Source organism: Mytilus galloprovincialis, chromosome 9 (assembly GCF_965363235.1).
Source record: "Mytilus galloprovincialis chromosome 9, xbMytGall1.hap1.1, whole genome shotgun sequence".
Classification (NCBI taxonomy): domain Eukaryota; kingdom Metazoa; phylum Mollusca; class Bivalvia; order Mytilida; family Mytilidae; genus Mytilus; species Mytilus galloprovincialis.
This window is the reverse complement of record NC_134846.1, coordinates 23,255,950-23,277,220: the sequence shown is the minus strand read 5'-3', so window position 1 is coordinate 23,277,220 and position 21,271 is coordinate 23,255,950. Positions and strand designations below refer to the sequence as shown.

The 21,271-nt window shown below is 32.8% G+C and overlaps 1 protein-coding gene across 3 annotated transcripts in view; it reads left to right on the top strand.

The window, feature by feature from the left end:
* The first annotated feature begins 578 nt into the window (after positions 1-578).
* The window catches only part of LOC143044650 (uncharacterized), a 28,858-nt gene continuing 8,165 nt past the window's right edge, over positions 579-21,271 (top strand). Inside the window, exons 1-4 of one of the 3 annotated variants that reach the window (XM_076216709.1) lie at positions 579-694; positions 10,008-10,078; positions 13,223-13,345; positions 14,889-15,025. In XM_076216709.1, the coding sequence (XP_076072824.1) occupies positions 10,036-10,078; positions 13,223-13,345; positions 14,889-15,025 (303 nt within the window). In that variant the 5' untranslated portion in view covers positions 579-694; positions 10,008-10,035. Of the gene's footprint in view, positions 695-8,805; positions 8,967-10,007; positions 10,079-13,222; positions 13,346-14,888; positions 15,026-21,271 lie in introns of those variants that run through there. The other 2 variants (XM_076216708.1, XM_076216710.1) reach the window with 2 other exon arrangements.

Here is a 21,271-nt window from a genome sequence, read left to right as displayed (position 1 = left end):
ACTGGGTCGATGCCACTGCTGGTGGATATTTATTTCCCCGAGGGTATCACCAGCCCCGTAGTCAGCACTGTGTGTGCTGACACGAATTCTCATTGATATGGTTATATTTATAAATTAACTGTTTACAAAATTTAGAATTTTTGAAAAACTAAGGCTTTTCTACCTCAGGCATAGATTACCTTAGCTGTATTTGGCATAACTTTTAGGAATTTTGGTCCTTAATGCTCTTCAACTTCGTACTTTATTTGGCCTTTTTAACTTTTTTGGATTCGAGAGTCACTGATGAGTCTTTGTAGACGAAACGCGCGTCTGGCGTGTATACAAAATGTAGTCCTGGTATCTATGATGAGTTTATTTGACCTCGGACGGAAATTGAATCTCCGAAGTCACTATGACAATAGAAATATTTGTAACTTGAACAGTTTAACGGGACTTTGTATACAAATTTGATAAATATTTCATTAGTTTGGGTTTTTCTCTGATATTGTTCTATAATCAGTCGTCAAATTTCCTTTATTTCAAAATTCCATTTAATATTCAAAGATAAGGCCGAAGAAAATTATTGGACAAATATATGAAACGAAGACTACCTGGAATTGTAACAAGGTTATCAATATTGGAAAACAATACCACTGAGATTTTTTTTCAATTAGAGTTTTGGACGCAACATACTAAATTTGAACCACCATCAGGGGTAAGTAATTTTTTAATGGACTCGCGTTATATATTCCCTGAAACAGTAAAAATTTAAATTTTAGTAATACTCAAAAGAAAATAACCGTCATTAAGTCAATTTAATTGCCGTTAGTTATCTAACTAGCCAGCGCAACAATATTGCTGTTAGTCTCCCAACTAGCCAATGCAGTTTTCATAAATAAGAAACCACCAACTAGCTAATATATTATTACTTTTAAACCATCAATAACATTCAGCGCGATATCAGTACTGTTTATATATAGCCCGATTTCATCAGAATTGAGCCGCCAACGATCGCGAGGCAGTGCACTGACTATTCCATTACCATAAAAGATGTAATACCACAATTGGTTCTCCCTTATTTGTCTCTGCTACATTTTTACTTTAAAAAAAATGTGCAGAGTTAATCTTTGTTTCGAATAAAGAAATTCTTGACATGAGTGAAGTTTTATCATGTTCAGAACTATAGACAAAATTTCACATACTATTGTCATTTCATTGCATATCAGAAAATAGCCGTCACTGGAAGACATGTAACCTCAAAATTTCTATAGAAATACAAAAAATACAAAAAATAATGTTGCTTTGAAAAACCCAATTTATTATATTTATGTTTTTGACTTGGACTATTTTTACTGCAATGAAATGTAGGATTAATTTCCTGTAACTGTCAAACTCAAGGGAATATTTGTTTCTACCCTTTTTCGTAACCGGATGTGACGTACTACGATTTCGTTGTATGCGCCTAAACGTTGGTTTATTCGTATGATTTTTTTCATATTTTATTCTCTGCCAGGGTCTTAAATAGTTGACTATACAGTAGGGGTTTTGTTCTTTGTTGATTGTCGCGTACTGTGACCTTCAATTCTTAAATCAACGTTATCAAAAATCTGGTAGATACTTGTGTCATTCATGATACTGAGGCAATCTTATTTTGTATAGCCATTGTTTTATTTTGCTGTTAGTCATCCCATATTAGCTAGTGCATAAATTGCCATTATTTCTAGGCCTCTTAGCGCAATACTGTACCATAACTGCTTTACAGGATAGACGGTGCGAATCCGTTACAGTTACTATATTAGTTATCCCAACACACTATTGTCATTAGGAATAAAGATATTCAATGCGATGCCTTTACTCTTATTCCTCCAAGCCAGAGTGATACATGTGGGGCAGGATCTGCACACCCTAGCGGAGCACCTGAGATCACCCCCATGTTTTGGTGGGGTTCGTGTTGCTTAGTATTTAGTAATCTATGTTGTTTCTGTGTACTATTAGTTGTCTGTTCTTCTTTTTTAGTCATGGCTTTGTCAGTTTAATTTTCGATCTATGAGTTTGATTGTATCAGGTATCTTTCGCCTCTCTTTTACTTCTCCCTATAGTCTGCTCGATACCATTGTTCTACTAGGGTAGATTTGGGGAGGGAACAGGGGCACGCCCCTGGTGAAGCTTCATATATGATAAATACATATTCGTTTTACAGATTGCAAAAAACGTTGGCGTGGCAGCACTCTTTCAAAATGCTGGTACATGTCTTCGTTTTATCAAATCTGCCTCTGGTATGTCACATTTTGAAAGTCCTCATCAAATAACTTCTCTTCTGCAAAAAAAAAAATAATCAGACCGTTGTGTTTTTTTTCATTTGAAGGTCAATTACAAAATTTAGTAGTCAGTTCAAGTATTAACCTGCTCACTTATCACTGCGTACATCTCAGTTGGGGATGACCTATAATATGCAGATTGATCTTTTTCGAACATATTTTACTTATATTCTTTGACTTATATTTACATAGCGGTTTTGATTAATCCACGTTCTAATCTCTATGGATTCTGGGTAAACTATGTAAACGCCCAGGTGAGGTGATGGATTACTCCCATTTCAGCTTCGCTATGATTTGGTTAGATCGCATTTTTTTAACCAAGGGAAATCCCTGGTTGTGTTCGAAATAAGAATGTTCAAATATAGTTGTTATAACATGTTAAAAGGTATTCAGAATTAAATAATGATTTTAAGACAGAATAATAGATACCAGTGACTAATTGCGTTTTAAGATTTTTAAAAATATTTCTTTAGTTTAGTTTTAAATATATTTATTAATATTCGATTGGGAAACTAGTTATTGCAACTTATATTAATCCCTTTCCACTTTGCGGGTGCTAGTGTCGCCTTGTAGCGGCATTAGCATGACCTTTATGAAATCTACAAGGGTATCATTTACGTGCAAGAGATATTGCCCTCTCTTAACACGGGTCAGCCATTTATGGTCCCCGTCCGACGGACTATCATCGTTTCTCAAGACAATACTCGCAAATTGTGTCAAGTTTCATAAGAAACAGGAACTTTCTAGATTTTTCATCTCTCACAATATCTTGATAAATAAAAAGTTTGTAATGATATTTTGAATGATGTAGCCTCTTATTTACTAAAATCATCAAACACAAGTGTGAATCACACGTCAGAATTGTCGTATGCTATTAGATGAAAAAGGCAAAGGACCTCAACATGATAAACACAAGATGGCCGACATGACCAGTGAAAATCCTAAACCTCATTGTAGAAATCTCCAACTGGATAACCTCTCCCGCTAACAAAATGATATCATAATAAAGAAACTATTTTTACAGAAACAATTACTAAGGTTACAGAATAATCATGCTATAAATGAACTTTTTATCAGCATATGCAAACATCATGAGTGCTCTCGAGTTGTAGTTACTCCAATTGAAATTTGTCGTGGTCGTATCAAGAGAATTGTCAATAATTAAAGATTAAATACTTAGCTTTATGAACAGGGCATATTGAATAAATGATTTTGTTTCATGCTGGCATTGATGGCTAGTAGATTCTTTATCGTTTTTGAACAATAAATCTTTTTGATTGAGAAATCAGGAGATAAGAACGGAGTTTGATTAGTTATGACAAATTGGAATACCATCCTAGCAAGGAATTGAACAGTACTATACAAATCCTTAATTTTTGTATTATTTTCATTTTATGGTTTATCAACTGAAAAAATCCGATATTCGTTATTCCGTCTTTATGACTTTTCTTTTCTTAAATGTTATGTTCCTATATCCTAAACAGGAATATTTCACAAGTTTTTAAATCAGGTAACACAAATAAGTAAAATTCTAACCGTCAAGATAAGTAAAGGTTTAAATAAAACAGCATCTGCCTTTACTATGTGTTCTACTACAAAGTTTTCCGTGCTTTTAACTAGTTTATTAACTACTATCAAAGAAATTATCTATAACCTTTGTAATGAAACATATTTAAAAATCAGAATTAGCGAATTCACTCTTTACACTACACTACACTTCAACATAATCATATCAAACAAAGTTTTCCTATTAAAGGGTCGTATGAAACATCTTCATGAAATTTATTTGACGCATCTCACATCAAACCATTTTCTCTATTGAGAAAGGTAAATTTGCTAAATATACTTACTGGAGGTGTGAAGAGTCTGAACCATAGTCGATCATAGTCATAACCATACTCGTCTTAAGTCTGAACCTTATTTGACCAATACCTTTACTTTATCATTCTTGAATATATAAATTCGATTTATTCAACAAGAAACCATTCATTTTTACATTGATTCTTTTCTGATCCGTTAAATCACTGTTTAGTCAAATAACCCAACGGAAACACATCTGGTTAAAAATAGATTTTGAAAAGAACAAAATAGAGTGATAGCTTAAGAATATGCGAGGATTGTATCTGTTTCGGCGGAGTAAATAGTGCCAAAGTATAGCCCATTTTAGCGCAAGATTTTTAACCCATTTGAGCGAAAATGAAAATTATCAACGCCCTTTTTAGTGCAATATTTTAATCCATTTTATGATTAATGATAAATGAATATTATTTTTAATAGAATCAAGACAGCACAATTTAAAATATATTGTCCATTAAAATACAGCACTAAAAGTTTACAGGTTAAACCAAATTTTAAAAGTCCGTTCTAGTCTGGAATTTATATCCCAGAGAACGTACGCAATGGGCTCTTGGTATACCCCTGTACAATAAGTTGCAGTAGAAACTGTTGTTTCTCTTTATCGTGTCTAGATTGTGGTGCACATTCGTATATACATTATATTTTTATATTTGTTTGCAATTTGATGATAGTATCAAGAAAAACGTAAATAGCTGAGTGACAACTATAAAATTACTTTATTTCCATGATGAACCAAAGTGAACATATATACAACTTTAATATTAAGCCAGCATAAATTAATACTCATGGTTTTAGTAAGGAGAGTATTATTCAACTAAGTAAGTTTTCTCTAAAATGGGCTATAGAAAATGCAGGTGAATGGATTAATCCTGCGCTAAAATGGGCTATAGAAAATGCAGGTGAATGGATTAATCCTGCGCTGAAATGGGATCTAAATTATAAATGTCTGCGCTAAAATGTCTATAGTAGTTTAACATTTTTTGTTAAAATTATTATTCTGCGCCCATCTGTGTTCTTGTTCATAGTTGAGGTTAATTTTCCTTCTGTTAAAGCAATTGGCAAATTTGATTAAATTATTTTTATTGTTGTTAGTTTTGAATTTGCTTGATGAAATTAACGATTCAACTATTAAAACTTTTATTCAGATATTATCAAAAGCGAATAAAAGAATAAGCCCTTAACATTATTTGCGAGTATGGTCTTGAGAAACAATGATAGTCTTTCTGAAGGGACGATAGATGGCTGACCCGTGCTAATATAGAGCAATGTCTCTTGCACGTAAAATACACCTTGAATAGATTTGGAAAAGAGCAGGCTAAGGCTTCAAGGAAGCACTTGCACCCTCTTAGTGGAAACGGATTAATATAAGTTGTGCCGATAACTTGTTTCCCAATCCACTATAGATACATATGTTTAAACTAAAAGAAAAAGCAGCAGAAAAGACAGTGATTTAAACTTTTTTAAATATCCTATTACAATCAAAAGAAAGAGAAAGTATCTTTGCTCCATGGGGATACTATATTTAAAAGAATATTATTTTTTCTGTTTTAATTTTTACTGTACTTTAAAAATATGTTCCACTGTTGCATTTCGGTTCTATACGTAGCAACTCAAGCAAATCGCTCATATAAATTATGCTGTATGATTGAGTTGCGAAATGAAAAAAAGTACGACGTTATTTATAACGTTACGCACGCTGTTCCTACAACCCCTAGGATTTAAAACAGAATCTTCGAAATTTCCTCCGCAAAACAAAATAAAAATGTTAGCAAACACGAACCACTATTAAAACAAATTCAATATATGTTTTGAATTATGTTTTTATAGCTCTTGATCATATACTAAGTAATATCCAGTATATTTGAGGATTAAAATAACAAAGATATGTGAAAAAAACGGATGTCCAACGTTACATTTATGAAAACCTAATTTAACTCTTATGTATAGTGATCCTATTTCTTATCATCTGATCTCCCGGAAACTTGGCAGGAACAACGACATGTGTCGATTCTTTGTGTCGTTAAAGCCGTTATTTTGCCAAATTTCATTTGAGTCGGTGGCTGCATATTAAACAAGAATAAGAAAAATGTCCAACGACGTTTTTCGTTAACTTAACGACTGAAAGTGAATTTTATAAGTAGATATAGCGGAAAATGAATAAAAAGAGTAAGACAATAATAACATCTACCGAAAGTACAAATATTTGCCTCATTGTTCGTGAGTTCAAATATTGCAGATTTTATAAAATCTTCTCTACACAGTCGTTTTTCAAGCGGTAGCCATTTTGTCCAAGTTGATATTTCATTTTTCAAAGCAGTTAACGCGTATTTTTTAACTAATATTTCAATAAGTTATTTATAATTGATCAAAACAAAAGTTAGATACACGAAGAGTACAAAATGCCAAAATTCTTTTCTTATTAACTATATACTTGGGTCTTAAAGGAATAATTTTTTTCAACACATTATAAAACGGTAGCCATTTTGTCCAAACGTCTAAAAACGTCGAAAAATCCGAAAAACGCTAATTTCCGACGTTACATGTGCTAGTAAAGTTTCAATTAAATGTTTATGATAATTAAAACATATCGTTTGGTGCAATTTGGAAAAAAAGATGTTGATGGCTGCCGAAAAAAAAAGAATAGTGCATGTTGCTACATGTATAGACTACGACCGGGACATAGATTCGACACAGGTTATTAATTAAATTTTGCAATTTGTATTGATCGTTTATAGCTTTTATCGATTTATTTAAAAGAATCGTGAAAAGGGAAATTAAATCTCATTACATGAACTTCGTTCAACTTTTGCAAAGACAAATTGGAAACACCAAGTCAATCCTCTAAATATAAAATGCGAATTTTAATTTATGTTGCGAAAGGACTACGAAATAGATCATTTAAACTCGTCATTTAAGTAAGGTGCATTCCCCAATTATATTAAAAGACTTAATACAAGTCCACGGAATGTTTTACTCGCAATTTGTCCTGCTATTCATGTTATAACTGAAAGTAATTCCTGTACTACATGTAGTAGCGAAGCCGGAACTTTTCGTCAATATTAAGTTGTGCATGCAATTGAGGTAATTGAAAGACAAATCCAAAACAGCGACGAAAACCGTTTCATTGAATTAATAAAACCCGGGATTATATTAGCCGTTTTTACGGACAATACAGGAGTAAATTACTATATTTTAAAATGTATATCAGAAGTTAAACAATTTAAGCAAGCAACTTTAGATGACTTAGAAAATAATTCTCAAGCCAAGATTCAAGAAATTGAAAGGGTGTATTCGAAAAATTATGTGCCAAGGAAAATACAATTCTATTCAAATTAATCAAGGTTAAAAATGTTTCGATTTACTTGCAGAGTATCAGATATATTTGTATTGGGGTTAAATTAAGATATAGAAATTTTACAATAACAGATGATATGCACCATGAAAGTTAAACATCCTATAATAAAAGTTTTGCACATTATTTATGGAAAACCGTATACATGTACTTCCGTCCAATTTTTCCTTCCTACATTACTTGCGACAGTAAGCACTGCATTTTTAGGTGAAATAACTTAAAAGGTAAACATTATTAAATCGATTTCCACAACTTGAGGTAATTTATGATAAAATGATATCACAAAAACTACAGAACCAGAATCAACCAACAACATATAAAAAAAACGAATAAAATTTGCAAAAAATAATCAAAGTCAAAAACCCTCTTTGACGCCGCATTTTTAGTGTAACGTCGTGTTGTAGGAACATCGTGCACAACGTTTCTACAATTTGCATGAAAAATAACGTCAAACTAACGTTACCAAAACTATAAACACTAACATCGTACGCGACGTCTAATGCTTGGTTGAGTTCGGTTCAGACTTGGTTAAGTATGGCAAGAACGTTGTTTTTCACGCTTGAATGGGTTTTGAATGGTTTTACAATAGTAATTTTGAGGCCCTTTATAGCTTGTTGTTCGGTGTGAGCCAAGGCTCCGTGTTGAAGGCCGTTCATTGACCCATAATGGTTTACTTTTAAAAATTGTTATTTGGATGAAGAGTTGTCTCATTGGCACTCACACCACATCTTCCTATATATAAGTATGTTGAATACGATTTGTAAGTATATTTTATTTTTTTCTTCATTGTATTTCAAAGCACATCATTGAATAGCGTATGGTCCATTGACGGCCGTATCGCAATATGAGAATATTTAATATTGATTTTTTTTTTTGGGGGGGGGGGGTCGATTATGATAAAATATTAGCGGAGCCACTAAACGAATAATCCCCAATTAACTGTTACAACGGTGTTATTTCTAATGCGATATTAAAATATTATTCATAATAAGATATTATAAAACGTTTGAGATATCTCGGACAGATCTAGCTTAATTATATAAAATAATAATAATAATAAAAAAAATTAGCCCATCCGTCAACTTTGACTTTGGTTTTGACGGTAGACGTAATTCCAATCAAATGTGAAAATAAAAACAAAAATAAACTTTCAAATTGTATTTAACATACTAAATCTGAAATATTTCCGCCCATATTACAAAGAATGTTTATTTGATCTAAGAGGTTATGAAATATTACCGCCTTGATTTGATTATTAATCTCAACTGACACCTTCCAATTGATTTTGAAATTGATGGGACGTTGCTTGTTTTATTTTCATTAGATAATATTTCATACATATGCAGTATATATACTAATGAGAACAGTTTAACGATACACAATTAAAGTGTTGAGGTCTTCAATTTTGGTAGGTTTGGACTAAAGGGTTATAACTTGAAGTGACTACTGCTTGAAAGGGGGTAAGTTAGATCGGATATTTAACCATACAGCAATTTACTCTCGAAACTCTAAAAGTCTGAGTTCAAAGATTCTTTAACGATTTAACGTGCACAGGGTGTTGAACTTTCTCCAAATGAGTCATAGGATTCCATGCCGACTGGATATTTATACCCCTCCGCGCTGCAACTAAAAAGGACACACGGAAGACGTCTAGATGGCCATTATTAGATATACTAGTTGACCACCGGAGTCGAATTCCAACCGCTTCAAAATGTAGTTTCTAAATAAATGAACTAAGTACTAAGAAAGTTTATGAAAAGGTTTTGTTCTTTGTAAGAATACCATTTGATACTATTATTATCATACCGATTATATTTAACATGCAATCATTTTTTATTTCAGAAAAATACCCAGTTATTTAACTTTTTCACTTATGATAAAATTTCGATATGGTTTTCTTTCGAACCCATCTTGCATTTCGCATCTTGGGGCACACAAAAAGTATATGTACAACAAACAATCTAGTCTCTTGTATTTCTTGAAATCCTTGAATGTCCTGTGCAGGGGCATGGCTTATCGTGCTTTTATATGACCACACTATTTTCTGAAGACAATAATTCCGCATGTACGCTCTCCCTCTTTTGATTTCAGTTATTTTTTTTATAAATAGCAAACGAACCTATTTCATGGGTGCTTTCTATAATATTATTTATGCATGCGTTTATGGGCAGCAAGGTACACATTTTTGCATTTATTGTCAGTATCTATACATCAAATTTCAGTTTATATATTTTTAACGTATTATATGATAACAAATTTAGTGTGACTTCCTCAAAAGTGAAAAAAGTCCATGTAATTGACAATCCCATAGACTGCCGTAGTTCGGTCTTCCCCAATGTCATGAACGTACGTATTACCAAAACTTCCACTAAAAGGCGTCATTTTATAACAAAAATGCGTTTTTAAAATGCCTAACCTTTAAAATTTCTGAATCATACTAAGTTTAGTTGACAACGAAGATATTTCTCAAAACACCTGACTAAATTTTGATCTTTTATCAGGAAAAAGTTATCATTTACAGACGACAGAATGGAGATATTTAACAGAAAATTGAATATGATAAATATAGCAGGTAAGATCAACAATATTATATTTATTTTATTTCAATATTGTTTTATCCGAATTTTTAATTATAACTTTGGATTAGATTTTGAGAAAAAAAATGTTTAGCGCTGTTGTTAGTTAAGTTATAGATCTATAAAGCTAAATCCTAAAAAATTATAAAGAGCTCGGATTTTGTAAATGTATTAAATACATGTAAGTGAAAATTTCGATTTTGAATAAACAGCTTTCCATATATTTTGGCGCTTGCATGAATTGGCAATTGGTTAGTTTATTGTTATCCCAAGATAAAACCTTTCAATAGAAAGAAACAGATATTAAACAAGTATATATGCTTGTTATTTGCGTATACTTCACAAATTTTCACAACTACTTCTAGGCCTACAATGGTGCAGAAGTAACGATATGTGTGTGTGGGAGGATGGAAACCAACTTTTGAAAGTAAAAAGCAAACAAAATAAATTGAAAAAAAAAGTTCTTTACTCTTATATTCTAGAAGCCAGTCACTATTCTTTTCAATCGGCATCCATGTTTGATTTGCTATATCCCCCCGCCTACGAGTATTTATATAAACAATCCTGCTGAGTGAACGATATATTTGCAGTTCTAACATTTTTGGGCAAAACATATGTATATAGAGCAATTGGAATAAGGGTGTATCAATAAAAAAAACCCGGTGAAAATCTATTCGATTGATTTTAGTGATGATTCATTGCTTCACGATCAGCATGCGCATAAAAATAAAATTAAGAATGGAAATGGAAAATGTGTCAAAGAGACCACAACCCGACCAAAAGCTAAATCGCGGCGATTAAAAAATCTATTCGCAGTTTCTAGAAAGTCATCTATCATGAATGCAAATCAAAACCGTTAACATTTCCATTATCTGTGTGTCGTGACCCCTATAAAGATATGTCACATCATTTTATGCTAAAATGTCACGTAATCATCATATTGTCTTTGATATATTAGTATATCAACTCTGATTAATAACTGCATTGCAAATAACCAAGAATTGAGGAAGCTATTGTAGTATATATTTAGGTTGCCAGGCAACAACCGGAAGTGAGATATATTTTATCTACAATAGACAACTTTCGAGTTCAATGCATTTCCGTCAAAAACTCTGGTTTTAGTGAACGTCATTTGTGCGTTTAGGGGCGTCGTCACTTCCGTTCCAACGTTGAGCGAGTGGTTGGAAAACTATAATTCTATATTGTACGAATTATTCGGCAAATTGAATTCTCAAAATTGACAATCAGCATTGCTGTCATTAGGGAATTGTCATTAAGTACCTACAGAACAACCATTATTTCTTGTTTATCCTGCACAATGACTATCACTAAGACGCTTGATGAACGTAAATAGTGCAGGGATACAGGCGACCCCCTCTATCTGGTAAATGACGTCATAAAGGCGCGTATAATTGACGAGTTTTTTTCCGGTGACGGATGAACTCGAAAGTGGTCTATTGCACTGAACACACATACAGAAAATCACGCCACTTTGCTTATTTGAATATTATACTAAAGAAATCGGATACGGGTCACGGAAATTACATTAAAATGATAGGGAATTTTGAAAAAATGTCTGTTTTAATTTTAATTTAAGTGATAGACTGGTTGCCGGGGCAGAAAATGAATATACACAACAATATACACCATTGAAACGAAACATAATGACTGTTGTTGCAAAAATACAGGTTCCTGAGCTATTTTAAAAATCGAAGCGAGAGGCTTTTAACATAGCAGTGTAAAATACAGGCTAAATTGGCTGAAACGTCAAATTTGCAAACTTCATGTTGAAAATTGGCTACTAAGGTCATTACAAAAACAGGTTGCCGGGGTGCAATTTGAAACATGAACTTCCAAAGAATAAGCAAGTCCAAACCTTGTATGTGTAGTCGTTGAACTCTGGGTTCCCACGTAAAGTTAAAATGTCACTATTTCAAGAAGAATAAACTCACGAAAGCACGAACAATTCACTAAATTCGCGTTCATTGTTTTGATTTTGATCGCCTGACAACTTTACGGAAATATCAAAGTGATTGTAAATAAGGACTCTGTGACGGGCAACTTATAAAATCCGTGTTTTAAAGATTTTAATGATTTTAATGATATCAAGCCAGTCCAGTTCAAACTACTATCACGTGGTACAATTCTCATTTACATATTATGAATATTAATTAGCAAAACCACTATTAATTTCTGGCTATGATTTTTTTTAACTTCTTTATAGTTGATTGATGTTTGTTTTTCTTCTTAGAGGAGGCAATACCATTTAAAAAAATCGTTCAAATCCTAGAAACCCTGGTATCAGTATTGCACATTTAATGTTTTCATGAAATTAGAATAATGGAGCAGATATTTCATTTTGATTTTTTTAATATACGTCAAGATGTCTTTCCCGTCAGTGCGGTGGTTTGTCGTTATCTCATCGATTTCTAAAGTATTTTATTAATTTAAAAAAAAACCTGTTTTTATATATATCGTCGTTAAAAAGTGTAGATGATAATTCTATATTTGAAACCAAGGAAACCGAGACGTGTTAGAAAAGGGACACAAATACGGCGCTGCCTTTAAATACACTGTACCAATACCGATACAAGATTTTAAAAGTGTGGAATTTCACAAAATACAATGCATTGAATCAGACGTAGAATAATGTAGTCCTTTCCTACGGATATTTATGCTAAACCATATGAAAAAAAACCCTGAAGGCTAAAAGTTAAAACCATGGGGATAGAAGATTGTCCCGGCCACAAGCCATCGAATGTACATTAAAAAACGTAATATAAGTAGTGACATATCCCAGAATGTGTCGCTTCGTGTCCTGTCCAAAACTCAACAACTTGTTGACACTCGCTGCATGCCCTTGTACACTTTAGTTATAAAGACATACAATATCAAGATTGGGACTAAAAATTACGTTGTAGATATAAATATAGCAGGCTTATTGAGATTTATAAATGTATTTATTTTCAAAACGGCATTACATGTCTAACCTTTTTTTTTATTATTATTATTTATTGTTAGTTAATGTCTATGATTTTAGGGTTTTAAACCACCTCTGAGTTTTGATTTTTTTTATATTCTTATATGGAGAGGTACTTAAAGTTTGACTTTGTAAATGAATGCATATTATTTTCTTTTAGGACTGATTATACTGTTATTACTTGTAAAGCATGGAAACGCTACCACTAGTGCCCCTGTGGCAAGCACAACCAAGATTTCTACCACGACATCGAAAATTACAGCTACAACACTGTTAACAACTGGTATTTTTCAGATTTAATTTTATGCCTCGTTCACACGGACATTTAATTCGAATTGAATTCGAATCGAATGCGGATCGAATTCGCAAATCGCGTTCACACACTCTCCTTTTTTTAGTTCGAATTGATTCGAATTATCTTAATTCGCATTAGAAATACGCTTTTGTGAATACGACGTCGTTTGGACAGTAAAGCGAATTTGACGCGGATTGAAATTCGAATTAGAATTGACGTTAGGACGTGAAACGTTTCGAATGCGAATTAAACTAATTCGAATTTATGTGAATCGAATTCGAATTACTCAGCATAACTGTATATCTTGCAAAGATGGAATATAAGTTTCAAAAAAAGATTAAAAAGCTATTTAATTTAGCGCCATGTATCTTGTATACATTGTATATTTATATAAGAGAAGATATGATTGACAAAGAGACAACTCTTCATAAGAGACCAAATTAACAACTATAGGTCACGGCGCGGCCTTCAACAATGAGCAAAGCCCACACTGCTTAGTCAGCTATAAAAGACCCTGTGATCACACATACAAAACAATTTCCAACGAGAAAACTACCGGCCTTATTAATGTACAAAATCTTAAACGAAAAAGAAATATGTAAAATAGCAACAAACGACAACCACTGAATAACAGGCTCCTGACTTGGGACAGGCACATACATACAGAATAGGGCGGGGTTAAACATGTTAGCGGGATCCCAACTATCCACCTGTAGCTCATTTAAAATATTACTTTTAGAAGGCAATTGAAAATTTAAAAGAACAACGGCCAAAACAAATAAATTAATGATAAATTAAGTTGATTCGTTGAATCATCAAAGAGGTTCTTTGAGTTTTCCAGAAAATTGAACACGAATAATATCATTCGTAACCATACAAAGTACAATCAGAACATGAGGTTACGAGTTCGAGTCCTGCACGTGGCAGATGCGTTCGAAACGAATCTGTTAATTGACTAGGATTGTCAGTTTTCATATCGAAGGTCCGTGGTTTTCTCCGGTCACTACAGCTTCCTCCTAAAAAGAACCCCAAACTGACAGCCACGAAATACATCTAGCACATAAGAAATGAAAGTGGCGTTAAACACAAATCAATCATTACAAGGAAAGAATTTGTCTGTTGTACATTTAAAAGTATTTTTTCCTGTACACAAAGGTTCAACTCAATTGGCCGATACTGAAATTATAAGAATGGACACTGTTCAGTAATCAGTAAGACAAATCTTAGTTAAAGCTTCTCGACAACTTTTATCGAACAAAGGAATTAAGATAACAAAACAAAATAACATTTCGATTTACCTGATAAAATATTTTTATTCTAATTTGCATATCAGTTTCCAGTTATTTTTAAATATTTATAGTCCTTCATCCGGTCAATACTTATATATTTGCATTTTAAATTTAAATGTCGCGACAAGAGCTGGAACCATTACAGTTTTTAATACATATACCCCATAGTATCAGGATTGCATCACATTACAAAAATGTATTGTTTCAGGATATTATGTCTACGACTTTTTTTTATTGTACAGGTCCTACTACCAACTCATCGACAACGCCCTCAAAGTCACCTTCAGTGAATACATCACTAACAACAAAAGTAGAAGTATCAGCAACAACAGTAACAACATCACCAACAACAATAACAACACTGCCAACAACAAAAGCTGTAAGTATTTTAATCAAACAGATCAAACTTAATTACTGTCACATTTTTCCTATCAGAAAATATGGGACACAGGCATGTTAAGTGATCAAATAAGTTCATCCTGGTCAAAGTTTTACACAGTGTTAACAATAAAGTTCTATACCATGTTTTAAACTTTATCCCAATGAACCAGGAACGAGTCTACCAGAAGATTATTGGCGATTAGAAATTGTCATGAAGAAATTCCACCATATATGTTTACATACCCCATATGAAATAAAGTTTGATATTGCCAGGATATATAAATATGCTTTTTTGTTCTGTCTGGTGTGGTCAAAATCTTTATTACTTTCATGGAAAATGGTAATACAGTTTTGTGTTTTCATCAATTAACAGTGGAGCACTACCCTAGTGTATCATGTTGAAGACTGACTACACTTTTTAAAAATTATTAATAAAATTGTGCGCTTTATTAAATGTATCTGGTATTTCCCCTATCACCCCTGTTACAGCTTGGTATTTAAGCAATTAGATTGCACGATTCTTATATCATAAGTACAGATTTTGAGTCAATGGCCAAGCGACACATTATTAATAACCGCTACAAAAAATGTTTATATTTAATTTATAAATTCATATAATACAAGTGTGGACACAGATGAGTGTGGATAGTATGTATGGATGTTTGACAGTGTCTTATGACAAAATGAGTTCTATGTTTTTTCTATATGGTGTTATTAACTATGTTGCACGATGACAACCAATCTGAGCATTATGAGTGTTATTTATTAAATTTTTTATGCCCCCACCTACAATAGTAGATAGGCATTATGTTTTCTGGTCTGTGGGTCCGTTCGTTCGTTTGTCCCGCTTTAGGTTAAAGTTTTTGGTCAAGGTAGTTTTTGATGAAGCTGAAGTCCAATCAACTCGAAACTTAGTACACATGTTCATTATGATATGATCTTTGTAATTTTAAAGCCAAATTAGACTTTTGACCCCAATTTCACGGTTCATTGAACATAGAAAATGGAAGTGGGAGTTTCAGGTTAAAGTTTTTGGTCAAAGTAGTTTTTGATGAAGCTGAATTCCAATCAACTTGAAACTTACTACACTTGTTGCATATGATAATTTATGATCTTTCTAATTTCAAAACTCATAACTGCTCCAAAAGTAATCTGATAGAATTTCAAGCATTTTAAGCCAATATTATCAACATCTACTAATGAGTCTTAATATGTCTACATATCTAAAAAGTCATAGTATTCAAAAGGTAATGCAAAATTATTCCTTTTCATTTTTTTTGTTATATGGATACACATTTGAGTGATACATGTACCAATACAATATTTGTTGTGGTATGAAAGTGCAGTAATTAGCATTTACTGTAACTATGTTAATTCACACAAATTGAAAAATAAACAAATGAATGGACCAGATGCTCCGCAGAGCCCAGCTTTATACGACTGCAGAGGTCGAAGCCTGAACAGTTGGGGCTAGTATTGACACAACATTCAAGCCAGTGGCGTAGCTAGGTCATTTTTACGTGTACGCCCGAACCTTGTTGAGGGGCCTGTAGGCCCAAGCGGATCCAGGCCAAAGAACCTGTTGGTAGTAGATTAGCGGGGGTGAAGCCTCCGGAAGTTTATGCGTTATCGAGAATGACATATTACCATTCCTGTCAATGAAAACTCATCAATAACAACATTCTTTAGATTAAAAATTGTTTCTTTTTGATGTTTTATCTATTTATTGTGTTTATTTAGAGTTTAATGACGGTCATTGGCTTATACCAGTTACTTTCAAATATGATTAAAGCCTTAGGGGGCCGTGGGGTAAAGCACTCAATCAACGAAAACACATTTTCATGTGCAAATGTCGTAAATGAGTTGTTCAGGTGAAATATGAAAATTTGTAAAGGGTTCTCTATGGAACCCTGGTTCTCGCCTGGGATTTCTCCAAGCGAAAAATAATTTATCAGTCCATTACAGGATTTAAACAAATCAAATATTTTCATTAGATATTTTGTCTTGGTCAGGAATATTAATTTCTGCACAAGTTTCATGACAAACTACGGAGGTTTATAAATTTATCACGAAAATTAACTCATCACAGATACCAGCTTTGAAATTTTGTACTTGCGCCAGACGCTCGTATCGTCTACAAAGGACACATCAATGTCGCTCGAAACAAACGTGACAAAAATTCCAGATCGTCTGATTCAAATTGCATAAAGATATTAAAGTATGTCTGTCATTATAACAGTTACACGGAAAATTGAACGAAAAAAAGTTTGCTTCTGAAATTAACCATAAAAAAAACTTCAATAAAGTTTCATGAAATTCGACGAATGTTTAACAAAGTAATTGACATGTAACACATTTTAATCTCAGACTATAAATGCAAAATGAAATTCCTTTTATCCATAAATTACGAAAAAACTCATCATATATAATTTTTCATTATACTCTGGATACTCTATTTGACCATCAACAGTTTTTGTCCAGCTACCGTAAAATTTTACGAAGGTTTGACAATTAAAGTTATTAATATCTTAAAACTTTAACAACATACTGAACCCAAATGTACATAGTTATAATATTGGCACCGATGGCGAAATTTAGGATCGAAATGTCTCGCATTTGCGACATAAATGGCAATGGCTCGACAAAAAATGAAAACCGCATATCGAATCTTAGCACATAATGAATTGCTTTAAAAAAAAAAAAAAAGGAAAGTGAGTATAGAATTCACGGTATATTAAGACTTTGACAGAAAATGAACAAAAATATCATATGATAAAAATGTGTGTCTCTTTTATTCGCAATTACAAGCCATTGAAGAAAGACATATAAGGTTGATGTACTATTATTTAATTCTTTTAATTTTATTGAGATGATTTTTTTTTTGCCAAATTCAAGTGTACGCCCGGGCGTTTTGACGTAAACGTAGCTACGCGCATGCAAGCTGGAAACAGCTCTGAGTTTGAATTGTGATTAAATAGATGACACAGCTTAGGTTTCTTACACAGAATGAATGTGGTCTAATGAACTTAAATATTTGTTTTGCTTTTGTGTTAGGAGCAATTCACTATGCTGCTGAATATTAATCCTTTCAAACAAAAATATCTAAAGAAATTTTCTTTTTAATTTCTGAAATGAGAAACATTTAGAGGAGACAAACTTCAGTTAAGAGATCAGAAACTAAAAAAATGTATAATTTTTCCATTTGTAAAAGGGCATACCCTAGAAAGTGCTTGCAATCACTGAATGGTTATTAATGACTGCTTTAATTTATCAGTTAGTAATAAAGTGAATATTGCATTGTATATTGTATAATTGATTTAAGTTGACTGAACAAAGAAAGATAACTCCAATTTTCAAAGAAGATTTCATAAAGCATTGGTATTAGGTAATTCAAGAACCATTCTGGACAAACTCCAATTAAGGGTCTTGAATTTACAAAAATGTTTGTTTTTGGTCCGTAATTATTAGACTGTTTGTCCCATAACCCACACAATATATCCGAACCTTCTACTTATGGTATTAAACATTGTGGTACAATTTCAGAACAATTGAAATACTTATACACAACTTTTTAAACCGACACTAGATTAAAGCTTGTTTTGGGCACCTTTGTACCCCTTATTCCTAAACCTTAGGGACCATAACCCCCAAAATCAATCCCAAGCTTCCTTTTGTGGTTATAAACGTTGTGTTATAATTTTGTTTATTCTGTTGACTTATAATAAAGTTATTATCCAGAAACCATCTTTCGGACAGGATACCAATTTACGACCCCAAATTTTTTGTGGTTGTATAAAAATGTTGAACATGTGCAATGAAGTATAGTTTTTGAAATCGATTAGGGAGCTACCATTTGATTTTTATGGGGGGGGGCTAGGATGAAAAATTTTGTCCTGCCTTTTTTTTTAGTTGTAATCTCTGTCCTGCCTTTTTATTTTTCAGTCTATTCGGTCCTGCCTCTTTTTTTCTTAGCTTATCCTGACTTTTTTACAACAATTGTCATCCTGCCTTTTTTTTTTTTGCCAAGTTACTCATCCTGCCTTTTTTTTTTACTCAAAATCCTGTCCTGCCTTTTTTTTCAAATTTCATCCTAGCTCCCCCCATAAAAATCAAATGGTAGCTCCCTTAGACTGGATAGGCCTTATAATTTTTTTCCCTCCTAATTGAAGGACCGTTTACACTCAGGGCCGAGTCATCAGCAGGCAATACAGATGTATTAAAACAACCTAGCATCATATTGCTAGTAGTGGGAGTAGCATTGTCCGGTAAATTTGTTCCCACTTTTTTTTATAAAATGTATGGTTCAAATCAAAATAGAATGCTTTTATCTCCTGAATACTTACATTGTACATAGAGATGATACTACTTTGACAAATCCTTGTCCATTAGAGTTGTCTGTCAAATCTTAATTTCACAAAGAATGAATTGCATAACAATGAACTGAGCTCAAAGCAAAGTACTTTAATAATACACTTAGACAAAGAGCTAAATCCAGTGATATACTTTGTACTACAGGTCCTTCATGACCATCCATCCACCCAAACCATATCTCAATAACATTCCATACTACATGATTGGATTCAGAAGTCCTGAAAAAGACATGACTTTTTTTATCTTGTTTTAAGTATATATGCACAGGTTAAACCTTTATTGTGGATATAATCATTCAGTATCTAGCAACTATCAATTTGCTTCATGCACATATTGATATAGGTTGATTGCTCCTCTGTTGGAAATTAGAACACACCTCCATCTAATTTTAGTCAACTGACGAAGAAAAATTCAAAACTATATAAAATGTTATCTAAGACTTGTCAGTGTCTATTTCCTTTGCCACTGAATAAGATTCCATATTTACAACCAATGAAAATCAAATATCCCTCTAATAGACTTAGCATTGAAATCGTTTTCTAAAATGGTAGTTATGTGGAACCTAGAACTAAAAAAATTGAAACAATATATCTTAAATATTTCAAATGCATGTACATTTAATAATTCTCCAAAATTCACTTTATTTTTCCTTTTTTGGTTTTCTGTTGGAGACTGTATATTGACCTCTATGTAGCCTTTTCAACTTATAAAAGGGGGGATACATTTCCATAGAATTAAACTTTTCTGAAAGAATTGATTCCATTTATTTTCAATAAACAATAAATATTGAAGTCTATAACAGGCATCTAGGAACAGGCTCAACATTATTTCTAAACATGTATTAATATATACCAAAATGTGGACAAACCTACATTAAATATTCTACTTCAACGACTTTAATTAGTGGAGTAGATCAAATTAAAAAGTCACAATGGTTAAAAACTCCAATGGCAGTCTTTCCTGCTAAAATCTTGATGTGTAGAATGTGATATACCATTTTTGGGTCTATATACTGTCCTTTAAATTTAGGTCATTTTGACACGGCAAAATATGAAAAAAAATGTAAACTATGGTCTGGAAAGCACACAGTTTGTGATATTTTAAGGTATCTTTACTAAGAAAACCTGCAAATCTCAGTGGCAGATCCAGAACTTTTCAAAAAGGTGTGGGGGCTCTGATGGACCAGAGGGTTTCCCACTCCCATCAAGCTTCAATGATTTCTTACATATATGTCATAAGCTAAATTTCCCCCACCCCCTTGGTCTGTCTATGCATCTGTTTATCGTTCTGCGAAATAGTACTAATACTAATTTTTCCCCTCCCTTACCTGGCCCTAGACAGTTGCTTACCTTTGTAAACATTTTATAATTATAGTCAGGTATATATTGATTGAGAGTAACTTACATAGTAGTTAATGGGACTCTTTTTCACACGGTTCTGTGAAATATAATACGGCAAATATATACCCGTACATACTATCCGCATAACACAGAAATCTGATAGATTTTCACTCCTCTGGGAAAAATCAACCTGTGAAATGAAATACCATGCCTGGAAAAAAATTACCGGGACAAATTATCCTCAGGATAAAATATCACAGAGGACGAAATAAACCGTTACATAACATGAGAAGCCGGTTTGGTTACAAATAATTATGTCACGTGAAGGCGCACTGACGTCACAATTTGCATTAATTTTGCAATACACTACATTTCACTCATACAGAACCCATTATCATGCAAACATGCAACGTGAATGTGATTGGTTATCAAATAATACAGAATTTATGCACGTACAGTTAATATAGAAGAAATTAGTTCATCAAATGTGAGTTCGTGATCTTGTGGTTAAGACCGATGGCTACAGTGCTGAA